At 49.7% G+C, this 23,771-nt stretch overlaps 7 protein-coding genes across 7 annotated transcripts; 1 reads left to right on the top strand and 6 right to left on the bottom strand.

The window, feature by feature from the left end:
* Positions 1–736: 736 nt before the first annotated feature.
* On the top strand, positions 737–3,874 carry aof2 (putative lysine-specific histone demethylase Aof2; the record flags this gene model as incomplete). Its single annotated transcript, XM_057061708.1, has 1 exon — positions 737–3,874. The coding sequence occupies one exon, from the start codon at positions 737–739 to the stop codon at positions 3,872–3,874; it is 3,138 nt and encodes a 1,045-aa protein (XP_056925670.1).
* Positions 3,875–4,626: 752 nt separating this feature from the next.
* On the bottom strand, positions 4,627–5,989 carry trr1 (thioredoxin-disulfide reductase TRR1; the record flags this gene model as incomplete). Its single annotated transcript, XM_057061707.1, has 2 exons — positions 4,627–5,609; positions 5,689–5,989. 2 exons carry the CDS (start codon positions 5,987–5,989, stop codon positions 4,627–4,629), a joined length of 1,284 nt encoding a protein of 427 aa, XP_056925669.1.
* A 744-nt stretch (positions 5,990–6,733) lies between these two features.
* N7503_002159 (uncharacterized protein) lies at positions 6,734–11,060 on the bottom strand (the record flags this gene model as incomplete). The annotated part of the gene is made up of 4 exons (XM_057061706.1): positions 6,734–7,886; positions 7,946–8,148; positions 8,198–9,600; positions 9,653–11,060. 4 exons carry the CDS (start codon positions 11,058–11,060, stop codon positions 6,734–6,736), a joined length of 4,167 nt encoding a protein of 1,388 aa, XP_056925668.1.
* A 2,456-nt stretch (positions 11,061–13,516) lies between these two features.
* Positions 13,517–15,158, bottom strand: N7503_002158 (sorting nexin-4; the record flags this gene model as incomplete). The annotated part of the gene is made up of 2 exons (XM_057061705.1): positions 14,814–15,158; positions 13,517–14,695 (listed from the first exon to the last, which is right to left on the bottom strand). Exons 1-2 carry the CDS (start codon positions 15,114–15,116, stop codon positions 13,517–13,519), a joined length of 1,482 nt encoding a protein of 493 aa, XP_056925667.1. The 5' UTR covers positions 15,117–15,158.
* A 478-nt stretch (positions 15,159–15,636) lies between these two features.
* On the bottom strand, positions 15,637–18,230 carry kexB (kexin kexB; the record flags this gene model as incomplete). Its single annotated transcript, XM_057061704.1, has 2 exons — positions 15,637–16,423; positions 16,486–18,230. The coding sequence occupies 2 exons, from the start codon at positions 18,228–18,230 to the stop codon at positions 15,637–15,639; spliced, it is 2,532 nt and encodes an 843-aa protein (XP_056925666.1).
* Positions 18,231–19,474: 1,244 nt separating this feature from the next.
* N7503_002156 (uncharacterized protein) lies at positions 19,475–19,998 on the bottom strand (the record flags this gene model as incomplete). The annotated part of the gene is made up of 2 exons (XM_057061703.1): positions 19,475–19,836; positions 19,893–19,998. 2 exons carry the CDS (start codon positions 19,996–19,998, stop codon positions 19,475–19,477), a joined length of 468 nt encoding a protein of 155 aa, XP_056925665.1.
* A 1,856-nt stretch (positions 19,999–21,854) lies between these two features.
* N7503_002155 (putative ubiquinone biosynthesis monooxgenase (Coq6)) lies at positions 21,855–23,446 on the bottom strand (the record flags this gene model as incomplete). The annotated part of the gene is made up of 2 exons (XM_057061702.1): positions 21,855–23,209; positions 23,275–23,446. 2 exons carry the CDS (start codon positions 23,444–23,446, stop codon positions 21,855–21,857), a joined length of 1,527 nt encoding a protein of 508 aa, XP_056925664.1.
* Positions 23,447–23,771: the final 325 nt, after the last annotated feature.

Genomic DNA, 23,771 nt, shown 5'->3' with positions numbered 1-23,771 from the left:
ACCCGGTCCACTCGATACCCATGCGTAGATCGTGCTAAAGATTAAGCTATATGCACTATACCCGTTTTAGCACTGAATATCCAGCCAAATGTAGATCAATAGAACCAACGTCCTTTAGTCCAATCTGTAGGTGCATGTATGTGTTCATTTCCAGTAGTAGATGGGATTGAAGCCCATTACCGGAGGCGGACTGAGAAATACGCGCTGTTCCGAGGGATCAACCTCCCTCGGTCGGCTTCCCTTCTTCCCTCTCGTGCCTTGTATAGAACCTTCTTACAATTAAATCCCTTTAACTGGCCCGGATTTCAATCAGCCAAGTCATTCCTTTGCAGGAGATCCGGGCTTCTAAATGTATGTGTTCCTCCCGTTACTCCCGTTACTCCCGTCACTCGTCCCTTGACGTCCATCCGCTTTTATCTACATGCAAAGATTTTATTGGAACGCCACTATTCGTCCAACCATAACCCATCAACTCCAGGTCTAACTGATCATTTCTCAGCTTACCTTTATGATTGAAACCCAAGTCAACATGATTGAACATGGGGGGTCTTGACGTTTGAGATATTCCCCCTCGTTCCACCTGATACCCCACTATCTCTTTCATACAAGAAACCATATCAGACCGAGTCTTTCTGTAAGTTGAAAAGCCGAGATAGGTTTCGTTTCAATTACTCCTACAGATCCCATAGCTAATCTCAGCGAATCAGAGCCAAGCTACAGCTACGCGTCGTTGAACATGATGACCTCTACCACAGGGCCGACAGCCCAAACCGCCTTTATCAACCCAGTTGCTACAAATGAACGTTCCACTGAACTTACATCAGGGCAACAATTGGTGTTTGAGATGGAAAGATCTGAACGGCCTAAGAAGCGGCTGCGCAGTTCTGAATATCTTACATCCCCAAATTCACACTTCCCTGTCCCAAAGAGCCAAGGCCAGCCTGTGACGTCTAAGAACAGTCAACCCCCCGCTTCCAATGGCAATAAAGGCACTGGAGGCTCTATGGGATATCCATCTATCAGTGGGAGCAGTAACACACCTGCTGATACATCATCAACTCTTTCACCCTCAGTCGACCCTAGAAAATCCACTTCTCCTCTCACAACCCCCGAGCATAGCGTATTTACCCCAGCATGCGTGGCCGGGGTGAGTGTGCTGGAGAGTGGAAAGGTAGACTTGGCCAAGTGTCGGCCGCGTTCGTCAATTCCTGCTCATTTGACACCCGAAGTCTATGGCCAGCAGTGCGTAGCATCTGCCTATGCCTGTCGTCTGGATCCATACTCCCTTCACCCAAAAGAACAAGAAGCTCTACAAGATTATCTTTGCCACATGCACGTTACTCTGTATCTCAATATTCGGAATGGTATTCTGCGGCTCTGGACCCGGAACGCCATGGTCAGTGTGACCAGAGAAGAGGCCCTGGGTGTTGCAAAAGACTACCGCTGGATGAATCTTGCTTCTTTCGCATATGATTGGCTGGCACGAAATGGTTACATCAACTTTGGCTGCGTTGAGGTCCCCATGCCTATTGTACCTCCTAGACGGGGAAGACGGAGGGAAGGTCCAGTCATTGTGGTTGTAGGAGCCGGCGTTGGTGGGCTAGGCTGTGCACGTCAGCTGGAAGGTCTGTTTCGCCATTATCGGGATGCAGAAACCGCCCCTCGTGTAATTGTTCTGGAAGGACGTCGCAGAATCGGTGGAAGAGTCTACTCGCATCCCCTTCGCAGTATGGAGTCGGAGTCGTTACCTCCGGGGCTCGTTCCAAAGGCAGAGATGGGAGCCCAGATTATTGTGGGTTTTGAAAACGGCAATCCCCTCGACCAAATCGTTCGAAGTCAATTGGCGCTGCATTACCATCTCCTGCATGACTCCTCTACTATTTACGATATCGATGGCTCGCCGGTGGGCTTCGTGCAGGATTCAATGAATGATCAGCTTCACGTCAATTTGCTAGAGCGAACTGGGAAGTATCGCCACGAGGTGCTCATCCCTACTACAGCTCAAGGTGAGGCCGACATGATCAACGCTGGTCGTGAATCTACCAGTGATGACGGCCTTACTGTTCGAGAGTATGAAGACGCTCGTCGTGCTGGGACTACCCATCTTCTCCTTCCAACCAAGCGAACCCGACGTCACAGAGGCGCGGGGCACAGAACCGTAGAAATTGAACCCATTGACAATGTGGCAGCAGACTCTTTGGGAACAGAAGACCCAGCGGCTTCATTTTGCCTAGCTATAGGATGGAGGTTGAACGCTGGATATTCTGAAGACGATACAATTGAGCTTGACGACATTGCACGTGCGACTCGGACACAAACCCTGGGCGCAGTGATGGATGAAGGTGTCAAACAGTACCAGGACATGCTTCCTATGACACCCAAAGATATGCGACTTCAGAATTGGCATATTGCCAACATGGAGTATTCCAATGCCACAAATTTCAAAAATCTCAGTCTCTCCTCATGGGATCAAGATACGGGTAATGAGTTTGAAGGAGAGCATTCTCAGGTGATAGGTGGTTATCAACAATTGCCATTCGGCCTGTACTCTTTGCCTACGAAGCTCGATGTTCGGACCAACAAGATCGTCCAGAGTATCTCCTATGACCCGACTGGCTCCGACAGCCGTAAATCGGTCATCCAATGCGAAGACGGTGAGAAGTTCGTTGCAGATCATGTTGTCTTTACGGGCTCTCTCGGTGTTCTCAAGCATGAAACAATTCAGTTCTATCCTCCTCTCCCCGACTGGAAGTTAGGTGCTATCAAGAGGTTAGGGTTCGGGCTCATGAACAAGGTGATCCTCGTATTCCCTGAACCCTTCTGGGATGAGACCCGAGACATGTTTGGTCTCCTGCGCGAGCCAACAATTTGCAACAGCATGAATCCAGATGACTACGTAAAGAATCGCGGGCGATGCTACATTTTCTGGAACTGCATGCAAACCGCCGGACTGCCTGTTATTACTGGTATCATGGCCGGAGATGCTGCATATGAAACCGAGACCACATCAGACGCCGATATCATCTCGGAAGTCGTCTCTCAGCTGCGAAATGTGTTCAAACACACCAGCATACCAGACCCAGTCGAGACCATCATTACTCGCTGGGCTTCTGACAAATTCACCCGGGGCAGCTACTCCTACGTGGCAACCGAGGCTCGTGCCGAAGACTACGATCTCATGGCACGACCCGTCGGTTCCCTCCACTTTGCCGGTGAGGCTACCTCCCGCAATCACCCAGCGACCGTCCACGGCGCATACCTCTCTGGTATCCGAGCCGCCGCGGAAGTGATCGAGTCCGTTGTGGGACCGATCGAGATCCCCACTCCTTTGGTGCCCGAAAAGCCAGTCACCAGCACGGTGCCGGCAGCCACACCCAATGGTACCCAGCACTCTGAGCCCGTCGTGGCTCAGCAGCAATCTATCACTCCCTCCAACCACATGGCCGACGAAAAACTACGTCGCGAGACCTACCATGACACCATGCGGGCGGCAATCTCCGCCGAAATCGGGGAGGCTCCCATTCCGCCACCAAAAATGGCGTTGAACCCTTTCCTCCTGTACCAGAAAGACTTCTGGTCCAAATGTCGCGACCAGTGCGATGAAGCTCGTCGTGCCGGCTCTAGCAATCCAAATGCTAAAGCCCCGCGCGATGAGATCCGCCACGCACTGGGTCAAATGTGGCGTAATGCCCCGGTAGAGGAAAAGCAGCCCTACCTCGACCAGGTCGAGGTGAGTCGTGCCCTCAAAGAACGGGCTTGGAGTGAGTTCAAGGTTGCTGCAGAGAAGTGGGATCGGCAGTTCCTGCAGGCGAAAGCGGAGTGGTGTGCCCAGCACCCGTACGAGGGGTGGGTGACGCCTGGTTCGGCGGAGTAGGAGGGGTTGGGGTATGTTTTTGTCGGGCTCTTCTCCCTCCGGATCCTTATCACCCTTATTCCTAAGGTCCTGAGGGAGAAGGTCCCATGTATTATTAGTTGCAGTTCCTGAGAAGGAACAAAAAGATATCCAAGAAGTGCTTCCTCTTTCCTGTGGTTCTGAAATTCAAGTAGATTTTATTAGACACTCACATTCCAATCAGGGTAAGAAAAGGCGCCCACTCAATGGGTATTAGATTCGCTCCTCGATCACCTTCACATTTCAGGGTAATCATGTACTAATGTAAGCGAGTAGGTATCTGGGCATATACTCAATGATGTTACTCGGAGTTTCGAATACTGGACCTTCCTATCTTCAATGTGGTCTCTAGCTTGTCCACGTGTGCAGCGTTGATAATAGCCGTCTAAACTCTACCAGAAACAAGTACTGTTCTATGAGTAAAATTGTCTATTTTAATCTATCGGCCACCGATCACGCCAGATAAGAGCTAAATCAACCGATATATGGGTTGTATTCAGACATGCCCGCAATCAAACCAAAGCAACAGACATAAAAAAAAAAAAAGGAAATCCGTGAACCATGAGGCAAAGAAATATGCACGGGGAATTCGAGGTAAATTCAAATGACATAACAGACACAAAGAGGCTTGGTCTAGTCTAGATGTGCACACGCGGTCTAAACAATATACTCCAAAGGAGCCGGGATCAAGAGGTATTCGGGAGTAAAAAGGTTAAAGGAGGAAACGGGGGTATTTAGATCTTCTCCTTGGGCTGGGGGACATCACCGAGTTCAGAGAGGTACTTCTCGGTATCGAGAGCGGCAACACAGCCAGAGCCAGCACTGGTAATCGCCTGGCGGTAGCGCTTGTCCTGGACATCACCACAGGCGAAGACACCCTCCAGGCTGGTGTAGCTGGTACCGGGCTTGGTGACGATGTACTGCTCCTCGTCCAAGTCGATCTGACCCTTGACAAGGGCGCTAGCGGGGTCGTGACCAACAGCGTAGAACAGACCGTTGGCGTCAACGATCTCCTCGGCGCCGGTGACAGTGTCCTTAACACGAAGGTGAGACATCAAACCGTTAGGCTTGGCGTCACCAATGACCTCAGTGGCAACGGTGTTGAAGCGGACGGTACACTTGGGGTGAGCGAGCAGACGCTCAGCCATGATGTTACTGGCACGGAGTTTGTCACGGCGGACAAGGACGGTAACGTGAGAGCCGTACTTGGCAAGGAACATAGCCTCCTCGGCAGCGGAGTCACCACCACCAATAACGTAGAGGGGCTTGTTGCGGAAGATAGGAACAGCACCATCGCACACAGCGCAGGCACTGATACCGTTCTGCCAGTACTTCTCCTCACCGGGCAGGTTCAGACGACGGGCGTTAGCACCGGTGGCGATGATAACGGCGTCGGCGGTACGGGCAGGGGCGTCATTGGGACCATCGGACCACTCGGTCCACATCTTGAAGGGCTTCTCGGAGAGATCCAGGCGAGAGATAGTCTCAGTGATGATCTCAGTACCGAAGCGCGCAGACTGGGCGCGCATCTTGTCCATCAGCTCGGCACCACCGACACCATCGGGGAAACCGGGGAAGTTCTCGACATCAGTGGTGGTGGTCAACTGGCCACCGGCGGCAGTGCCGTTGGCGAGCATACCCTCGTACAGAACGGGCTTGAGCTCAGCACGGGCGAGGTAGACGGCGGCAGTGTGTGCGCCGGGGCCGGAGCCGATGACTGAAAAGGGTCCTGGTTAGTTCACTGTCTTGCGGTAAAAGGACTATGTGGAGGGTCAATTGGGTTAGGCCACACTTACTAACGACTTTAGAGTGCACCATTCTGGCGGTAGTTGTGGAGATGACGCGCGCGGGCGTCGAGAAAGACTGTGAGAGGGCTGACGGAGGGGGAGGGGACTGGTTGTGGAGCGTTGAAGCGGCGGCAGCGGTGAATCCGAATGATCGGAGAGCGGAAGGAAAACGACGGAGAGTGGAGGAAAACAGCTTGAAGGTGTTACCCGGGAAGAGGGAGAGATTATATTTTCGGGAAGAAAAAGGAAGTGGGCCGATGATGAGATCAGGGAGCAATTCTGTGTCTTTCCGCCGATACAAATTAATCATTTGCCCGCATCGAGGCCCCTCGCTTTCTAAGCATGCGCACGTGAGCCGGTCGAGACCGGCTTACGTAGTCATCTGGGCTGCATAATCCATTAACTAATGCAGCAATAATTACTAGACCCATAAGGGCCGACATGACTAAATCCATTTGATTTGATATTATGCATACATATCTTATAAAATTGCTTCACAATCGTGGAATTATGTGGAATCTAGCTGACTACATAACTATGGCTGGGCTCTTGCGGATATTTCGGCGGTGAATCTATAGATAAGCCCTCCGGCTAAAGACTGAATTTCCACACTCATTGATTGAACATTGGTGGATCATAAACGGAGCAATAACTTTTTAAGTGGTTCCACTTGACTTGCACGCTCTCATTACCGATGTAGACTGCGTCCAGGCGCAAGTCGACTCTCCCAAGGCCTATAAGCGATATCAATCTTATCAAGCGGCGATCCAGCCCTAGACCGCCCGGGAGATGGCGTGATAAAGGATCTGCCGAACCCGAGGCCACATGTAAGCCGATGCATACTTCAATCATAACTTGACGTCAATTCTTGGAAAATCTGAAAGCGTCATCAAGATAATGAAATTTCTCCATCCGATATATTAGATCAGCAAGAAAGGGATATTTGAGTCAGAACAAAATAGATCATCGCGAATCATTCACATCATAAGGGGGAAAGGAAAATATCCTTCAGAGAACGCCAGCATAAATCATCATAATATACATCTCAATCAAATCATTTCATCCCAAACCACTTCTTTTTCCTTCTCGGCGCAGGCTCATCGTCGTATTCCTCTTCGGGTGAGGAATCTGCTAGAGCCTCTGCCGGCAATCGCTGAGGCACTTCCGTCTCAGAATCATCGCTGCCAGGGTAGCCCTCGTAGTAATGCTGCTGCGCGGTTGCTGCATTCGCGCGAGTATTATTCAAAGTATCATCATCCTCGTAGTCATCGGGATCTTCTTCGTCGTCGTCGTACTCCTCCTCTTCATCGTAATCACCGGCTGTGGCAGTGTTCTTCTTTCGACGCGGCATGTTCAACCATTTTCGCCAGCCCTTGGCAATTGGTGTGGGCAGTGGTTCGTCTCCATCACCCTCGTAGCTTAAAGCAGGCACAAGAAGTTTGTATGGCACTGTGATTCCTGCTGGATCATGTGGGCTGACCTCCATGTTCAAGGTAATTGCTAGGCCTCCCTCGAGGTCTACGAATGCGCCCATGCCATCATCGCCTTGCTTGGATTTTCTGACGGTCTTTTCGCTCAGGTTGGTTGGTCGTCTGTGGAAACGACCAGGCTGCGGCTCTTGCGTTATCCCTGGGAAGTAACTGTCTCCACTCTCTGTAGGGCGAGAAATGGCGGTGGAATCGATACTAGCTCGTCGAGCAGGCATGCCAGCTTCGCGGCCAAAGCTCATTGCTCTCGTGGGTGGTGGTCCACGTCCGGAGAGCCGCCTAAACAGACCACCGGCTTTGCTGGGGCCGGTTTCAGTGGACCTGTCTCCTCGTCCCAATGACAGGGTTCGTTGAAGTTTATTGGGGCGAGGCTCTGGGGTGGGTGTCATGGAGCCGGAGTCGGGCGTTCCAATAGGTGTTGAACCGGGGTGGTATTCTCTGATGGAACACCAGTTTCGTCGGGGTAGCATTCGCTTGTTGTTTCGAGACTTGCCGTCGACATCTTGGGTGAATATGGGAATGATGTCTTCGTCTGTGTTTGAGTCGATATGATGCACTGTGTTGCGCCTGTTGAGCATATCTGAGATCAGCTCTGTCTCCGGGATGTCGGCGATGGCGGACGATATAACGTTGGGCATGTATCGATAGTCCTTGTCCTTCGCAATGTTCAATTTTGGATTCGAATAGAATTGCCCAATAGCAGCTAGATGAACATCACCACTGTAACCCCAGGGTTAGTACAATGTAAACAACTTTTGAGAGAGACAGGGATGATTTACCTCAGAATTGTGACCCGAATAGACTTCTCAGCGGCAAAATCTTGCAGATCTTCCACCAACCATGTTCGCTCAGACTTCAGTTGCTTGCCAGCCCAGTGGTCATCAAATACCTCCACATTTGCACCTGAGCGGTTGACAAGTCCACCAAGCTTGCCGGACTTTCCTAGTGACTTCCGACTATTCATAAAGTTCTTGAGCATAGGCTAGTATTTTGTCAGTGTAAATCCAGCCATAAGAAAGAAGGGTACATACCACGCGAGGGTAGGCGACAGGTACGCTGCAGAGCACAATCATATGTTTAGTTTCTCCTCGTGCTATCTCTTGGTGGCATCGATCCCAAATCAGCTCATTAGTCTCCTCACTGAGAACCCCGGTGCTTGTCCTTTCAGTTCGGCAATCCAGGCCCAAGAGAACCACATCACCACCCAAAGACATGAAAAGACTTCGACTCTTTTGCTCAATGTAAGGACCGGGGTGAGCACCAAGAATCCAACTAGGCTCATCTGCCTCGGTCTCTTCTGGAACACTGTGGTGCTGGAATAATAAGTAGTACTTATACGCAATTCTTCCCAAGCCTGAGATGACCATACTTTGCATAAACTCCTGATTGTAAGAGCCGTACCCTTCAAAAATCTCATGGTCGTTCCATATATTGACCATAGGGATTTGCGAATTGGCAAGGGAGAAAAGACCCTGCGAGAACCATGAAGCATAGCGATGCAAGTGAAATTGTTCGACCTCAGCACGGAATTCTGGGGTGAAGGGCATCCCATATCTCTCGGCGGGATTCTTGATCTTGGTCCATTCTTGGAAGAAATGGGACTCTGTGGTGACAGTATCATTGAAGATTTGGTCACCACCGCCAATCATCACATGGAATGGCTGAGTCTGGTGCTCGTTGAGAATATCGCGCCACAAAGGATCAGGTCCACAAAGGGGGTTGGAGTCGGCAGATGGACTGAAACCATTGCCACTGTGGTACATGATGTTCATGGGCTGTCCAGCGGCTGGCACCCAGAATCCTAGGGCAGGGCCCTGATTGACGCGGTAAGCAATACGCTGTTGAGTTGTACCGAGCTCTACCTCGAGACTGAATCGCCAGAATGTGACGTCCCTTGCAGCGTCAGCGTAAAGGCGGACACCAGCGATTTCTCGGTATAAGCTAGCACTTTCACCATCGGTGGCATGAATACGATTCGCAGGGATTGGTTGGCCAGATCCCTCGGGCTTGTAATCGACATTGCTCGGACTCATTTCGTAAAGACCATCGTCATTCTCCACCGCAGACAGGTCAACTTCTTCCTCGAGATGATCGACTGGTTTAACATAAAGCGGTCGACCATCTCGGCCGACTTTCATTAGTCCAGCAGTAGGATCAATATATTCAGGCGCGAGCTGTACACCATCCTCCCGGCTGATCTCTGCGGGTGGAGGGGGAAGAAGGTTCATTGGTTGAGAAAACATGCGCACTGTAGGCGGGTTTTCATAGGAAGAACGAGAGTCTCTTGTCACAATCAGAATGGAGCCTCGCCAGATATCCTTGCCAATGGTGCCCTGGGGTCCGGTAACGTTAACCTTTTTTATTCCCGTGTACCGCAACAATGGACCACATTGGAGAAACAATTTCGGTTCAAAACTCTTGTGTTGAGTAACTCCTAGTTTTGGTTAGCTAGCCCGTGTAATGATTTCAATGGGAGGTCATCTCACCTGTGAGCTTCTGGGCTGGTGTCTGGTAATTCTTAGGGAGAGCCCTGCTCTTTCTGCGATCTTTGGTACCGCCGCCTTCCCACCATGCCTTACTTCGATCCATGTCCAGGTTCTGGAAGTCAAAGTCTGTCGCTCCTAGACGTGCAATAGGTGCGTTTTTCCAATCAAAAATGGGGGGAGGGGTCGGCGGTGGTACATTAAATGATACTGTTTGTTTTTTTGGTTTGGGGAGCGACTGGGCACTTCCTTGAACCATTCGTGCGGCCGGTGGGGTCTCAACAGTATCTTCACTCAAGATGACAGGAGCGACGGCAGCGACGGCGACCGGAGCAGCAATTGGGGCAACAAAGTTTCGTTGCTTGGAAGCTCCTTGTGTAGAGACTGAGCGGGTATGTCTCATGTTCTCACCAGATGGCCCAGGCTTTGCGGCTGGGCCACTTACTGTTACCGATCTTCGAGGAACTTGACCCATTCTTGCGGTTTGTGGAATACCGACTTCTGCACGCGCATACTGGACTTCTTCGGGTCTCTGTATCCCCGAATATTGAGGATTTATCGGAATATTCCTGTCGTGACGCACTGGGGCTCCTCTCGGCTGTCGTTGATTTGGGGGTAAGTCTCGTGCGGTGTCTTCAAGCATAACACCCATACGCTCCCGGTCTCGGGTTGCGCTAGTGGATTGCCTGTTTTCTGGATATGAGCTCTGTTTTGAGCTAGGTCTGGGAGCGGCGGCCGCAGCAGCAGCAGCAGTCGCAGTCGCCAACATCTTCGATGCTGCCTCAGCTTGCTCTTTTTCCACCTTTTGACGGGCCAGACGCTCTCGAAGTCGCGCTTCCGCTTCCTGGACCCGTGCGCGTTTTTCTTCTTTACTGATTCCATTCAGAGTGACTTCGAGCTTCTGGAGAGGGGAGCGATCTGGTGCCCAATCTCGGCGTTGGGAAGATGATGTAGAGCGCATGGTATTCGAGCGACTCGGAAGCGATTGCGTACTTGGACGTGTAGGGGCTTCTGATTGTGTCGATTCTTCGTTTTCTTGGACGGTCACCTCTGCTTCCGAGGTGTTGGAAGTGGGTGGAAGACCTCGAGGCGTATTTGATTCGTCCGAAAAGCCCAGAGGTGAGTCAGGGGCCGACTTACGAGTAGTATAGTTCATATCTGTATCAAGAGCTCTGGCCGAAAAGGATCCTCCTGGTGGGCCTTGCTTTGCTTTTGATTTGGACCTTGAGGGCTTGGACTGCCCTGGCTCCGCAACAGACTCGTAATCCATATCTTTGACGTAGTCCCCAATGTCTGAGCCATCTGCGCTGTATGTATGACTATCTGGGACATATGTTGCGCCATTGGCATTGTGTGGGTGGGAGCCACCGTTGGCCATCTTGGGCGAATTGCGCATTACCGCTGCCTCCATCTTATGTTGTTGAAAATATCTGGGTCGAACAAAACTTCCGATCAACTGGTAGGAACGAAGCGGGTTCCTCTGATGCACGGATAGTCCCAACTAAAATAGCTCTCGTCAACCCTGATCACACAAAAGCATTGTTCGAGACTTTGTTGGAAACGGGGTGGAAAATCACAATGAGCTCAACATACGTATGAATTGTTTTTATCTCAGCGAAAACGTGGTATCAATTCAACTGTGCCCAATGTCTGACGAAAGCTCACCGCATCCTTGCCCGAAGATAAAATCAGGTTGCGCCAGGCTGAGTTGCGCAGGTACTTGGGCGGGGAACTCGACTATGACCGATGTGTCGCACGAAACCTCCTGATCGGAAGCAATAGACAAAAAGTCGAAGAATGGGAAGAAGATCAAAGTTTTGAAGAAGGAATGGAAGGGGAAGGGTAAAAAGGTTGAAATCGTGGCGAAGGGGAAAAATCAAGGAGTTGCGCAGCTCTATACTGCATTATCCTGGTGGCTGGCAAACCCAGCCTTCGCGCGGGGCCCAAAGGCACCACTGGTCGCGATTGGCTCTCGTGGATCGCGAGAGGAATACGCGGCCCGATATTAATTGATGATAATCAGTTATTTAATTAAAATCATCTCCACCAGTTTTTGACGTGGTATTCACTGAGCTATGGTATATTCATACTTCAAGTGCCGCGTACCAGTCCTTGAGCCATGGTCAACCCATTCCCCACAATGGGAAACGTCGGGAACGTTGGAACAGGCTTAATTACCCAGATACCCATACATTACTGACATCGTAGTTCAAGATCTCATATGAGTCAGATTTGTTATTATTTTTTCGTACATCATGCCGCCTACCAAGTATGTACTGCAACATATTCCCCGAATTTGGATATACCTTCACCTTTCGTCGTACTCTCGGGTCTCCTTTCAAGCCTTGCTGTTTTTCTCGTAAAGGAAGATATTTATTTTGAAGCCGGTGGAATTTACTTAGTTCGGCTATCGGGAATGGTTTAGGACTTTAACTTTGATTTAAGTGTGTCATAAAGACGCTGTCCATGCTAGGTATATATTTTCATACCCACCGGGCAAGATAGTCCTGAAGAATGCTCCAGGACTTCATTTCGTTATGATATCCAAGCAACTTTGGCATTTATACCTGTGTCTCCAATCTTGCAAGTCCATTACACTGGTACAACCAGCTTTATCTACTACCATATGGATAAAAACAGAGAAGTCCAATGACTTCGGAGATGCTCCTGGGATCCACAATGCAAAAAGTGTGGAGACAAAAAGAAACTGCTCACGTCCAGATTTGAACTGAAGACCTCGGCATTACTAGTGCCGCGCTCTACCAACTGAGCTACGCGAGCTGTTATTGAAATGGTGGACATTATTTGGCCATACAAACAAAATACATGTTTTTAGCCCATCCATAGGTTATCTCACACTCAATCACAGGACCCCCATGTAAGAGACGAAACAAAGGCCTAGGAAAATTCGAATACTTCAAGGGTGTGTGATGAGATGAATCAGTCCGGGCAGCTAATAACGTGCATACTGGATGAGAGAATTGCTTGACTCGGCCTAGGAGCGGCTTTGATTCAGGAAAGGTCAGCTATATTACCCGGGGTTTTTAATCACGGCTTACTATTCACCTTATTCAATCTGATAAACGGCTAGCATCATATAGCCATTAGATGACATCTGTTATCAATAGCCGCTCGCGTAGCTCAGTTGGTAGAGCGCGGCACTAGTAATGCCGAGGTCTTCAGTTCAAATCTGGACGTGAGCAGTTTCTTTTTGCTTTTTTTCCGTTGTTTTTTGGCTGGGAGAGGGAGAGATAGATATGTTCAGAACATTTTTGAGCAGGTATAAAGGATTCCAATAAAGTATCAATCAGACGTCATCGAAAGAGTGCCAGAAAATAAAACTCAGGCCATAATCTCGTGCGAAATTTCCTTGATACGAAGGGGATAAAGCCGACTTCAATTCTATCTAGACAAAGTGGCCAATCGTACTCGGATGACATTATCATGCTCAGTAACCAAGTACTCGATAGAAAGATGATGACTCATTCCAAAAAAAAAAGAATAAGGTACTCGATCATAGTATTAACTACACTGTTCAAAAATCCGTTCCCACTGAGGTGGGCGGAAGCGGAAACAGTGATGTAAGATGAGATTTTTGAATACTATGCAGCTAGGTCTCTGGATTTCCGCTTTGAATGCGTATCGAAGCAGAAAGTCTGGTACAGAACATTGACCGATAACTTGTTGTACGAGATCAGAAATCGATCATGGGAGATCCCAAGAGGGGAGCGATGATATTGCGGGTATGGAATCGCAAGTAAGAATAGACTAGCTAAAGAGATTGTGGTCATGAACAAGTATGTTAAAGCCATGGCGGGCTTCATAGAAAAAATGGTTAAAAGTATACCTGTGCAAAGATTACTGTGCTCACGGAGCCGATTCAGATTCAAGGCCCATTTCAGAATCCCCTTCCATCTCTGCAATGAAGCGTTCCCAGGTGGAGAGAACACCCTGGTAGAAGTCGATATGGGACTCAGCGAAGGCGCCAAGGGAATCCCGAAATTCGACAGCCTTGATGCGCTCGAAATCTGCCACTTCGCGGACTACCTCCTCGTCAAACATCTCAGAAGTAGTCTTTGCTGATTCGACTTCCCGCGTTAGCTCGTCAATGCGAAGTTCGAGCTTGCGGACACGCTCGCGGCGAGATTGTTCGTGATCAACTCCACGCATATCCTCCATCTTTGAGCGAATAAAGGATGCAGGGGAAGAGGTGAGTGGATTGGACGCATAGTAGGCAGCCGGGTTGGCAGCTAAAGAGTCTCGCTCAGCCACCGCCTTGTTACGGTAATCAACCAAGGCCTCGAAGTCAAGCTGCTTCTGTTCACGGGTCTTCAAGAGGGACTTGACCGACAGAATGTATGCCTCCATGTCCCGCAGGGAACCCAAATAGTTCTGGTCTGTGTGATCTTTCAAACCCCGTACCCCACGCGCAGTCTCCTCTACCGAAGCGGCGAACACCTGTAATGGCATCTCGACTGCCGGCTCCAGAGGGACCAATTTGCGGAACTGGGTTGCAAGTTCAGTATAGTCCGTCTCGAGATCGGATTCACGCCGTGCGACCCGCGCCACGGTCTTCTCCACATGCGACAGATCCTCGTCTAGCTTATCTGCCTTCTCCTTCACCTCGATAAAGCGGCGATCGGGCTTGTGAACCTTGGTGAAGGCGTTGACGAATGTATCGGTAAAGTTATCAAAAATCTTAGTCGGGGCGTTCTCTGATGAGGCAGTCGTTGACCCGCGGGTTGAATGTAGTCGCATATGTGCATTCCAGTCGGCAGACTCAAGGAAAATAGCAAGCAAAGGTGCACGACGGAGTACAGGGTGCAGTGTCAGCCGCTTCAGAAACCGATGCAAGGACCATGCCCGTCGTGTTGTGAACTCCGAGCCGAACCGGTCGCCTCGCACATACTCCATCTTGTGCTTGTCCGGCAAAGGAGGGACCGCGCATGCTGGATATTCACGATAGAGGGTTTTGTACAAGAAATAGAAATCGGTAAATCGCCTCCGAACATAGAACTCGGGCTTTTGGAATGCTTTGAAGTCGGTCTAGAGGTCACATTGTTAGCGAGGGTTCCTGGGTAGTCAACCAAATGCGGAGAATGCGGAGGCTGTGCAGGCAGCAATAGAAACCGCGTTCTCTCAGATCAAAGGATCGAGCACGCACATTTGTTGTGACCAGGTACGAGATGTAAGCGTCTTTTGTGCCATCGTTCTCTTTCAAGGGTGAATCGACCCGGCACTCGAGTACACCGTCACCGATACCCGCCAAGTCGACGGCATCGGCTAGTGGGCCAGCCTGTGGTTCCTCGTGAGCTGAGCTCATTCTCCGCTTGCCATTGGCATCATGATCGTATGATTCATATCTATGCGATTCCTCCACATCTGTACCTGAAGTTGTCGGTCGGGAGACATCACTGTCGGCATCGTGTTTCCAGGAAACATTATCGAAGTCGTCGTGTTGATCCATCGCGGGAGAGGGCGAGGTGATCACCCAACGAGTAGATTTACTATGTTGACCTCAGTAGTGGAATCCGGAAAGCTAGGTTCAAGACTCTGAGATATGCGAAATAGTGAAATAGTGGGGGTAGAAGCGGGAGAAGCTGAGGGAGCTGGGACTTGGATGATCGGCGATTGCCCCAAAGGCGGAGAGAGAAACGGGGAACGTCGTCATGGCTTTTTTTTAGGAACCTTCGAATTTGGTAGGAACTGTAATAAAATTATGGGTTTCTAGGCCTTCACATATTTCACTGCGTATCCATGAGTTTTATTCTGTAGACAGGAAATGCTTTCACATTCCTCATCGTAACGTAGTTAATAGATTTACACAACTCTTAGGCAGCCGATTTCCTTTAGGACGCTCAACGCTGCCTCTATAAATCCATATAGTGCAGATGTAAATTTGACAAACAAGCCCCGACCCAATGCAAAGGCAAGTGTAAAAAGGGGGATTGTAACAAGACAAAGGAGAAAACATCACAAGATATCATCTAATGCTTTTCAGTCAGAAGGTGGCTGCCTGGAGATGATTCTTCATCATCCCTTTCTGGGATGTTGGCCAGCCGATCCCGATATGGCTTTTCCTCGTCGTCCTCACTGAAGATTTCCTCATCGCTTTCTCCAGCGAAAGCATTATAGAGTTCACCGCCACGGCGCTGGGTTCGCCCACCTGGCCCAGTCATAGGGTGCATCTCATCCTCGTCTTCAATCATCTCAAATTCGTAATCATCCTGAGGGTTGGTGCGGCGGCGCTTCAGGCGCTGAAGTTGGAAGAAGACGCCCAGACCGATAAAGAATACAATAATCATGCCCAGCGATGCGTAGATCCAGACTTGAGTACGCTTTGAGGCTCCAAATGTTGGGAGGTAGGAGGAAAGGTAGTTGTCTGACACAGCAGTGCTGGTCGAAGAGGCCGCACTGCCGGCAGTGGTACCATTGTTCACTACCTCGAGCTCCTCGTCGGCAGGCTGGGTCACTGTAGGAGCCGAGGGTTGGTCTGTGGGCTTCTGGTTCACAGGCCGGTCGTGGTGCTCATCCGGATTGGTGACAGCAGGGTTGGTCTTAGATGGTGCAGGCTCCAAGGTTGTCGTAGCCACGTGAGCCTCCTCATACGGATGATCATCGTCGTGCTCATCTGGCAAAGGGTGGAGACCCTGCAGAGTTCCATCGACGGCTTCACCCCACAGGTTGAATCTCCAATCGATGAACTCTCCAGAGAAATCATTGACTTCGGAATCTTTAACGATCACAGTCCATTCACCAACAGCAGGTTCGCCCCTGTGATGCAATCAGTTAGCCAATTCAAAGAGAGAGAAAAATCGTGATGTGAAGATACATACCAGTGAGCAACAGACATGAAGGTCCAGTCTAGGTAACCAACGGGCTCCTTGTCACGATGGCGGGCAACGCTCAGGTAGCTAATGATTCCAGCCGGGCTACGCAGCTCCACACTGAGATCACCACGGCGAGAGTGATTGATATTCATGGTGACCGTAACATGCTCCAGCCGACCAAAATTAGCGTCCTTGAGCTGGTCGGCGGTTACCGTGAACTTGCTAAGCAAGCCCTGTGATCCTTGAGGAATATTGTGGTGCACTCGCAACCATGGTGAGGTATACCAAGCTTGGGGCTTCACCAATTCCCAGGTTTGAGCCTTGTGAACCAAGGAGTATGTGTCCACCTTGCCAAAGCCCCAATCATGACTGAACTTCCGGCCAGATGGAAGAGTTTGCCAACTCCCATCTGTCTCACTCACCGGAACTGCAGTCTCCACCATCAAGTATTGGATATCGCGCCATGTCAGCTCAGGCCGAGCACTCAGTGCGAGCGCCACGGTACCTGCGGCGAGAGGCCCAGCCGCGGAGGTACCACCATGGTTTGAGTAGCAAGAATTGGCGCCCACATCAGTGGTATGAATCGCATCACCAGATCCACTGCTGTATGCAACCACCAGCTGGGCGGAACATGACTCGGAGTAAGATGGATGGCTTCCTTGCCGATCAATGGCTCCGACTGTTATACTGTAGATACTGTTGGTATATCCATCAAAGTTGCAGTTGTCGCCGTACTGCGCACCATTGCCGGCGGCAAACACAAAGATGGAGCCCTTTCCGTCGCGTCCTTTTTGCACACCATTGACCATAGCTCGCTTGATCAGAACACCAGGCGCATCCATTGTGGCACCATCATCGATGGGTCCCCACGAGCAAGAGTAGATATCGTTCTTCTGGAACTCATAGTTGATAGCGGCGGCCTCATCCACGTCGTCAATCGGAGCGGACAGGATCCGAATACCCGCCACTTTGCTGTCATATGCAACACCCACACCACAATAATCGTTCTTTGCGGCACCGATTTCTCCTGAGCAACGGGTACCGTGTTTATCGTCTATAAGCAGAGGACGAGGCTCTGGACCGCCTTCATTAAAATCGTAGGAACCTTCCGCGAAGTAGTTGGGCTTCAGGTCATTGCTATCGAAGTCAAGGCCGTCATCCACGATTGCTGTGACCACGCCATGGCCTGTCACACCTTCCAGCCAGATTCCGGTGACGTTGAGATCATGACCGGGTTGTAAAGGGTTGAACAGATGCCACTGTTCTTTGAAAATGGGATCGCTGATTCCCAAGGTCGAAGCAATGTCGCTTTGTACATCAATCGCACTTTTTTCGGGCACATCGTTCAGTCGACGAGCGATAGCTTCAGATGGAGGTGGTGCACGTTTCTGCAGTCGTTGCCTGGGCGGCGCAATCTTCTGTGACCACAAGATGGAATCCAGTGGATCTGCACTCCGAGCTACATTTTCGCCCGATCGCCGGCGAATTTTCCTCTTCGTCTTTATATTGTCCAACAATGCAGCAAGATCAGAGCTTTGGTCGCGCGGGAAAGAGAAGGTGTGGTGATCCGTCAGTTGTCCAATTTGGCCCTCGTGTCGGGCACCTAGCATGCGGGCGACATGATCGGGAGAGGTGGCGGTGTCAAGATGGAGGGCAAAGAAGTCGCGAGAGTCCTGGGAGCGAGGGTGAATAGTAGCGGAGGCCGCGCCTGCGAGGCCGACGGCCAAGGCGATACCGCTGACGAAACGCATGGTTGGATGCGATTTGGGGTAGATGCTCGATCTTACGATCAAGCTGAGGTAGGATAGGAGGTAGCTGCCATGGATGGGGGTTCCAGACCCTTTGGCGGCAAAAAAAAGAAAAAGGAGAAGGCTGAATGTCTCTCCCGAGTAGGTAGGGAAGAAGATGAAGGTGGCAAGTCGCGGCGTCGAATAGGAGGATCGTCAGGGTACCAAGAACAACACGGGTCCCGATTGACAGTCCCCTTTGACCTGTTGGGGGCCTTTTGAGTTGATGAGTTAGGTAGCTGTGGGACCAGGGGTTTTATCCTTTACTTTTTATTCTGTAATTCTTTTTCTTACTATTTTTGAAGTGGACACTAATAAATCTGTGAAAGAAGTTACAATCAAAGACCACGGTTGCGATTTGCGGAGGCTTTGACCTTAAAATTGCTTACGTAGCGACTCTCCCCCTCGTCATGGAGATTAGGCCCCATCGATACTGCCTGGATACGTAAGTAGAATCCATTTGACGTCTAATTGTGTCTATCACTATATTACTGGAAGATAACAAATCCTGGTGCAGACTGAGTAAATCAGAGATAGGGAGATATTGTGCAGGCCGGGACATGCAAGAATTTGCTAGATCGTGTATTCCTTGCATGATGTAAGTATTATAATAACATAAGAATTTATGTCAAGAATTCTCAATTTTGTCACTCAAATGACATCAAAGCAGTGTTTGATTATAGGAAATTGGATTAATAGTATGATCACTTGTAACCCATGTCTAGTGACTCGGTAGGTTGGAATGTCGATGACCCTGTCAACAAGTTCACGCCTCAGCTTCTCTTAGGCGTATAGTGCTAAAATATTTAGATAACCTTCAATAACAGCTCGCGTAGCTCAGTTGGTAGAGCGCGGCACTAGTAATGCCGAGGTCTTCAGTTCAAATCTGGACGTGAGCAGTTTCTTTTTGTCCTTTTTGCTGGATCCTCCTCGTTTCAAGTTGATCCTTCCACTTATACGTTTTTTTTTTTTTTTTTAAGCATTACTGGAGACCGATATTATCATCAGTTCCAGAAGACGAGTCATTAAAGAGCAAAGTTCATGATCATACGATCATTTGTCCACAACAACATAATCAAGTCAGGTGCCAGCCTCGGAACATTTGGATCCGTGGGTTTGATTAAATATATATAAGATCATTCTTGCACAGCTGTCACTCGTACAACGACCTTGATAGTACGGCATTGACAATCGGGCTGCTCAACGGGCTAAGGCTGAGGTACTGGAATCGTCGCATAGTACGCCATGGCCTTTTGGTTAAGTTCTGGGGTCATCTGTCCTCCTTCAATCAATTCGCCCAGCAACTTGAAGTAATTAATGTAGAATGCCGGTGTACAAGTGCAGACCAACACAGCCTCTTCTTCAGTCGGATTCGAGAATGTGTGAGGACTCTTTGTTGGAACAACAACATAATCTCCGACTTTGGCATCAACGTCCGGCTTCCCAGGGATGTGGAATCGAACAAGGCCCTTAGTGGTGAGGAATGTTTCGTCGTGCATTTCATGCCAATGTGGAGGTGGTCCCCTTGTATCTGGGGGAAGTGTAAGTTCCACACAGCTGAGTCGATTGTCTAGTTAATGGTTAGGAGGTATGTATTTCTTTTGGTATAAGAGACCGGGACCATACCTGTATTCGAACCGTCTTCCATCACACGGAGCTTCATGGATCCGATAGCGATGATGTCGCCTGCTTTGGCTGGCACAAAACTGAGCGGACGGTCCGGGACTTCCATTGCCGGTTTAATTTTATCTGTCCCTGGGGAAAGCCGGAGCCTCGAAAGTGGTTCAAGGATGAGTAGTTGACCCACGGGGCGCCTTATGCTTTTTTATGCTCCAAGTAGATAGCCAAGGTAGATGATCCTCTACATGCATGTTTCACTCGGCATTTCACTTCGGCAATTCGTCATTTTATTGCCGCAACATCATGGGCCAGATGTTTCGTGATTACTGCACCAGTCGGTCGCTCGGAGTTTAGATTCCCGAAGGCCAGCTCGTCGGTTTTTGCGGGTGTCAACAACCGTAGAATTGCATGGGAAGTAGTATATTCACCGGATATTTAGGAGATTGTTCAAGCTGGAATATGGCTAGAAACATACTCATTCAAAAAGCGAATATTCGCTTCGCAATCTTATCTTAAAAACTCCGCGTCCGATTGGTCCAGATCATCTTGACCTTTAAGCCATATACAGCCAGGGTCCGCTGAGTGAGATGGGCAATCGATCTAATCTTAATTTAGAAAGGATTGTGATGTAGTCGTAGAGCCCATTCTATGTGAGAGTTATTCTCTGAAAAGGCTGGATTCTATAGAGTATTATGGTCGATTTACTTCATATCTAAAAAGGTTCGTGGATCTCCCAAGTATTTTTACCTCTAGGTGAACTGGAAATAAAGGCGCCCGAGCAGCAAAAATATGTACCCTTAAGTGGGTACTGTATCGATGCACCTATATCTGACATTCAGCCACCTTGAAAGCTATACTACTTCAGGAGATGGGAGCATGAAAAAAGCCACTCGGAACGCCTTTTAGGCTTACTATAGATTCTGGAACAGACTCCCGTACATGTGTCCGAACATTTGACACGCGATACGTCTTCCTAGAGTTACGGCCCGAGCATTTGATGCGGATCATTAATAAACAGTGAATCAAATTACATTAACAACCTTGGAAGGTAAAAGGTTAACCACCAAAACTTAACTCAATCTTGAGAGGCTTTCTTCTCAAACCTAACCAAAGCCCGCATAATCAAACATCTGTACCCCGCTAAAACCTCTCTCTCCACCCGCCCGTGATTAAAACCAAGTTTGCCATCGGGAATGATATTCCTCTCTTGGTCCATGATTTTGCACGAGCGTCCTTCGAATCCCATGATCATATCTTCTTCGATCTCGAAGCAGTTTACCACGATTTTTTCCCATTCTCCCCTCAGGGCTTTCAATCCGACTATATTGGACATGGCACGTTCAGTGGAGACTTTGATCTTCGTGTGGGGTGTGGAGAGGAAGATGGGCCAGTGCTGTCAGTAACAGATTAATCTTTTGACTTTATATAAAGCTAGGTAATAACAATATGAAATAAAGTAACGAACTTTGATGATGGTCAAGTGCACATCAAGTAGGCCCTTTCAATGTTTCCACGCCCTTTGCTTGTAGGCTGCGGGATACGTACGCGTCCCCAGATTTCTGATATCCGAGCGAGGCTCGCGAATGTCGGCTCTGAGGAACAGATAGTCAAAAGTTATCAACGACTGCTTCAAATATTCGATTCTCCTGCTGGAATAGTTGCAGGATCAGCTCCTAGATGAGATCAGCAGGCGAGGGAGATTTTCGCAAATCACTGTTCGCTACTCGCTGCATTGGCACTGTCACCCTGTCATGCATGCGACCCCGCTCCCCCCCCCACCGGGGTATGTAGCTGGAATAGATTATATAGGTTGTCAAGTGATTCAACGTACTTGATGCCCTCTTGAACATGATTGGATGGCAAACACAGCCGTTTGTTTGATAATGAACAAATAAGAAACCTAATATAGTACATTGTATGCATACAAATTTCAAAATCAAGCCACCAAGCCACTGGCCACTGGCTCGCTTAATAGCCTTCAGCATTCTTCATCAAAAAGGACTTCACGAATGGTAACCGATCAATGACCTCTAGTCCTAGACTGCGAGCCCAGGTAATGGGATTTTGTCCAGTGACGGAGTACATTTTGTGTAACAAATCACAGGCACCGCCAATCTTAGCATTGGGCAAATACCGCTCAGAGGAGTATCGTTCTAGCGTAAGAAGATCTCCAATGTCCATGCCATGGCTCACTGCATACTCGATGGTCCGCGACAAAGCGGCAACATCTGCCAACCCAAGATTCAGGCCCTGGCCAGCAAGCGGGTGAATGACGTGAGCTGCGTCGCCGACAAGGGCGATACGGGGAGAGATGTACTGAGCCGCATGACGGAAGCGGAGTGGGAATGAAGCAACAGTTCCTTCTTGCACTCCGATAGCCTTGGGTGGAATGTGAGATGGTTGCGGGGTATGCTGGAGCCGCCAATTGAGCTCGTCTTCATGCGATGTCTGTTCAGATGATGATTGGGAAATGCCCATCATGTACGAGAGATCTGTCATAGAGAGGCTGAACGCCGCGTTGACCATGGCGATGAAAGCCGGCATGGGGAGAGATTTAAGGTATGCGGCGTGCTCAGGTCGAGTGGACCAGACAAGAGTTGCATGATTGTTAGGGAGCGGGAGCAAGGCGATAGGTCCGCCAATTGAAGGCAAGAAGCGCTGGTAAGCTGTACGGGTGTTGCTGAGCGCGGATGGGTCAAGGTCTGCAAGTGCGAGTGTGGCCACAATACCGTGACGGTTGTAGTCCCAGCCCTGAGTGGGGATATCTGCGAACGAGCGCACGGGACTGTTAATCCCATCTGCGCCGACGAGAAGTCGAGCAGCAATCCGTGTCGGTGCGAGCGTCTCGGCGTTAGGCCCTGTCGGTTTCACAGAAAGAATGGGCCAAGCTGACAGATCGGGCCCTTCAGCCTGAAGATCGGATCCATTCTCGATGGAAGCAACAGTGTGATTAGAAAATAATGTCAAGTTTTCGTCTCCTGAGGCTTCAATGCGGCGTAGCAGTCCGCGAACAAGGTTGGCGTTCTCAGTCATGGAAGCAACGGTTTGTAAATCCTCAAATGCAGGTGTTTCCGAAGACCGATCAAAGGATATCCGGGACCCGGTCTCGCCATCCCACACCTGCATTTCCTGATAGTTCTGCACTCTATCGATATCAAGGTGCTCCCAAGCACCAATTTTCTGTAAGAAATCGACGGAGGATGGTGTCAAGCTGCTGACTCGGTTGGAGAACTGGCTGGAGTCGAGGTTCCATCCACGAGCCTTGCCGAGGTCCTGGCTTTCGACGAGGGCGACCTTAAGCTTGGAGGTGATCGGTGAAGCTCCTGCAAGATATCAATAAGAGATTCTTCTCCAGATCCCACGAATTGTATTGTTATGTATGACGTACGTAGTGCAGCCAGCAACCCCAGACCGGCCGGTCCACCCCCAACGCAGACTACATCGTAGATTTCGGCGGATTGGGCGGCTTGTGTGCGCAATTGCCGTCGGCCAGCGCCAATGCCATGCCGGCAGGATGGGCAAACGTACGGGCGAAAGGCCGCCCGTGTGATCGAGCGCATTTTGTTTGGAGATCGACACTGACGGAGATCAAACGCCATCCAGGGCGCCGGTGGACTGATGGATGACCTGTTTTCACCGCCCTGCTCCATTGTTTAGGACTCTGATGTAGTAAAAAGAAAATTGCATCATAAGCGGCTCGCGTAGCTCAGTTGGTAGAGCGCGGCACTAGTAATGCCGAGGTCTTCAGTTCAAATCTGGACGTGAGCAGTTTCTTTTTGCATTCTTTTTCAATTCCAATTACCTATACAAGTAAGTATAACTAGTATACGTTTCACAGCACCCACCCTAGAACCGGTGATTGCACCCATAATACCTCTGGCTATG

Source organism: Penicillium pulvis (genome assembly GCF_028828015.1).
Source record: "Penicillium pulvis strain IBT 33274 chromosome Unknown contig_12_segment0_segment0, whole genome shotgun sequence".
NCBI classification, from domain to species: domain Eukaryota; kingdom Fungi; phylum Ascomycota; class Eurotiomycetes; order Eurotiales; family Aspergillaceae; genus Penicillium; species Penicillium pulvis.
Note: the sequence above shows the minus strand (reverse complement) of the source record. Positions and strands in the feature narration are given on the sequence as shown.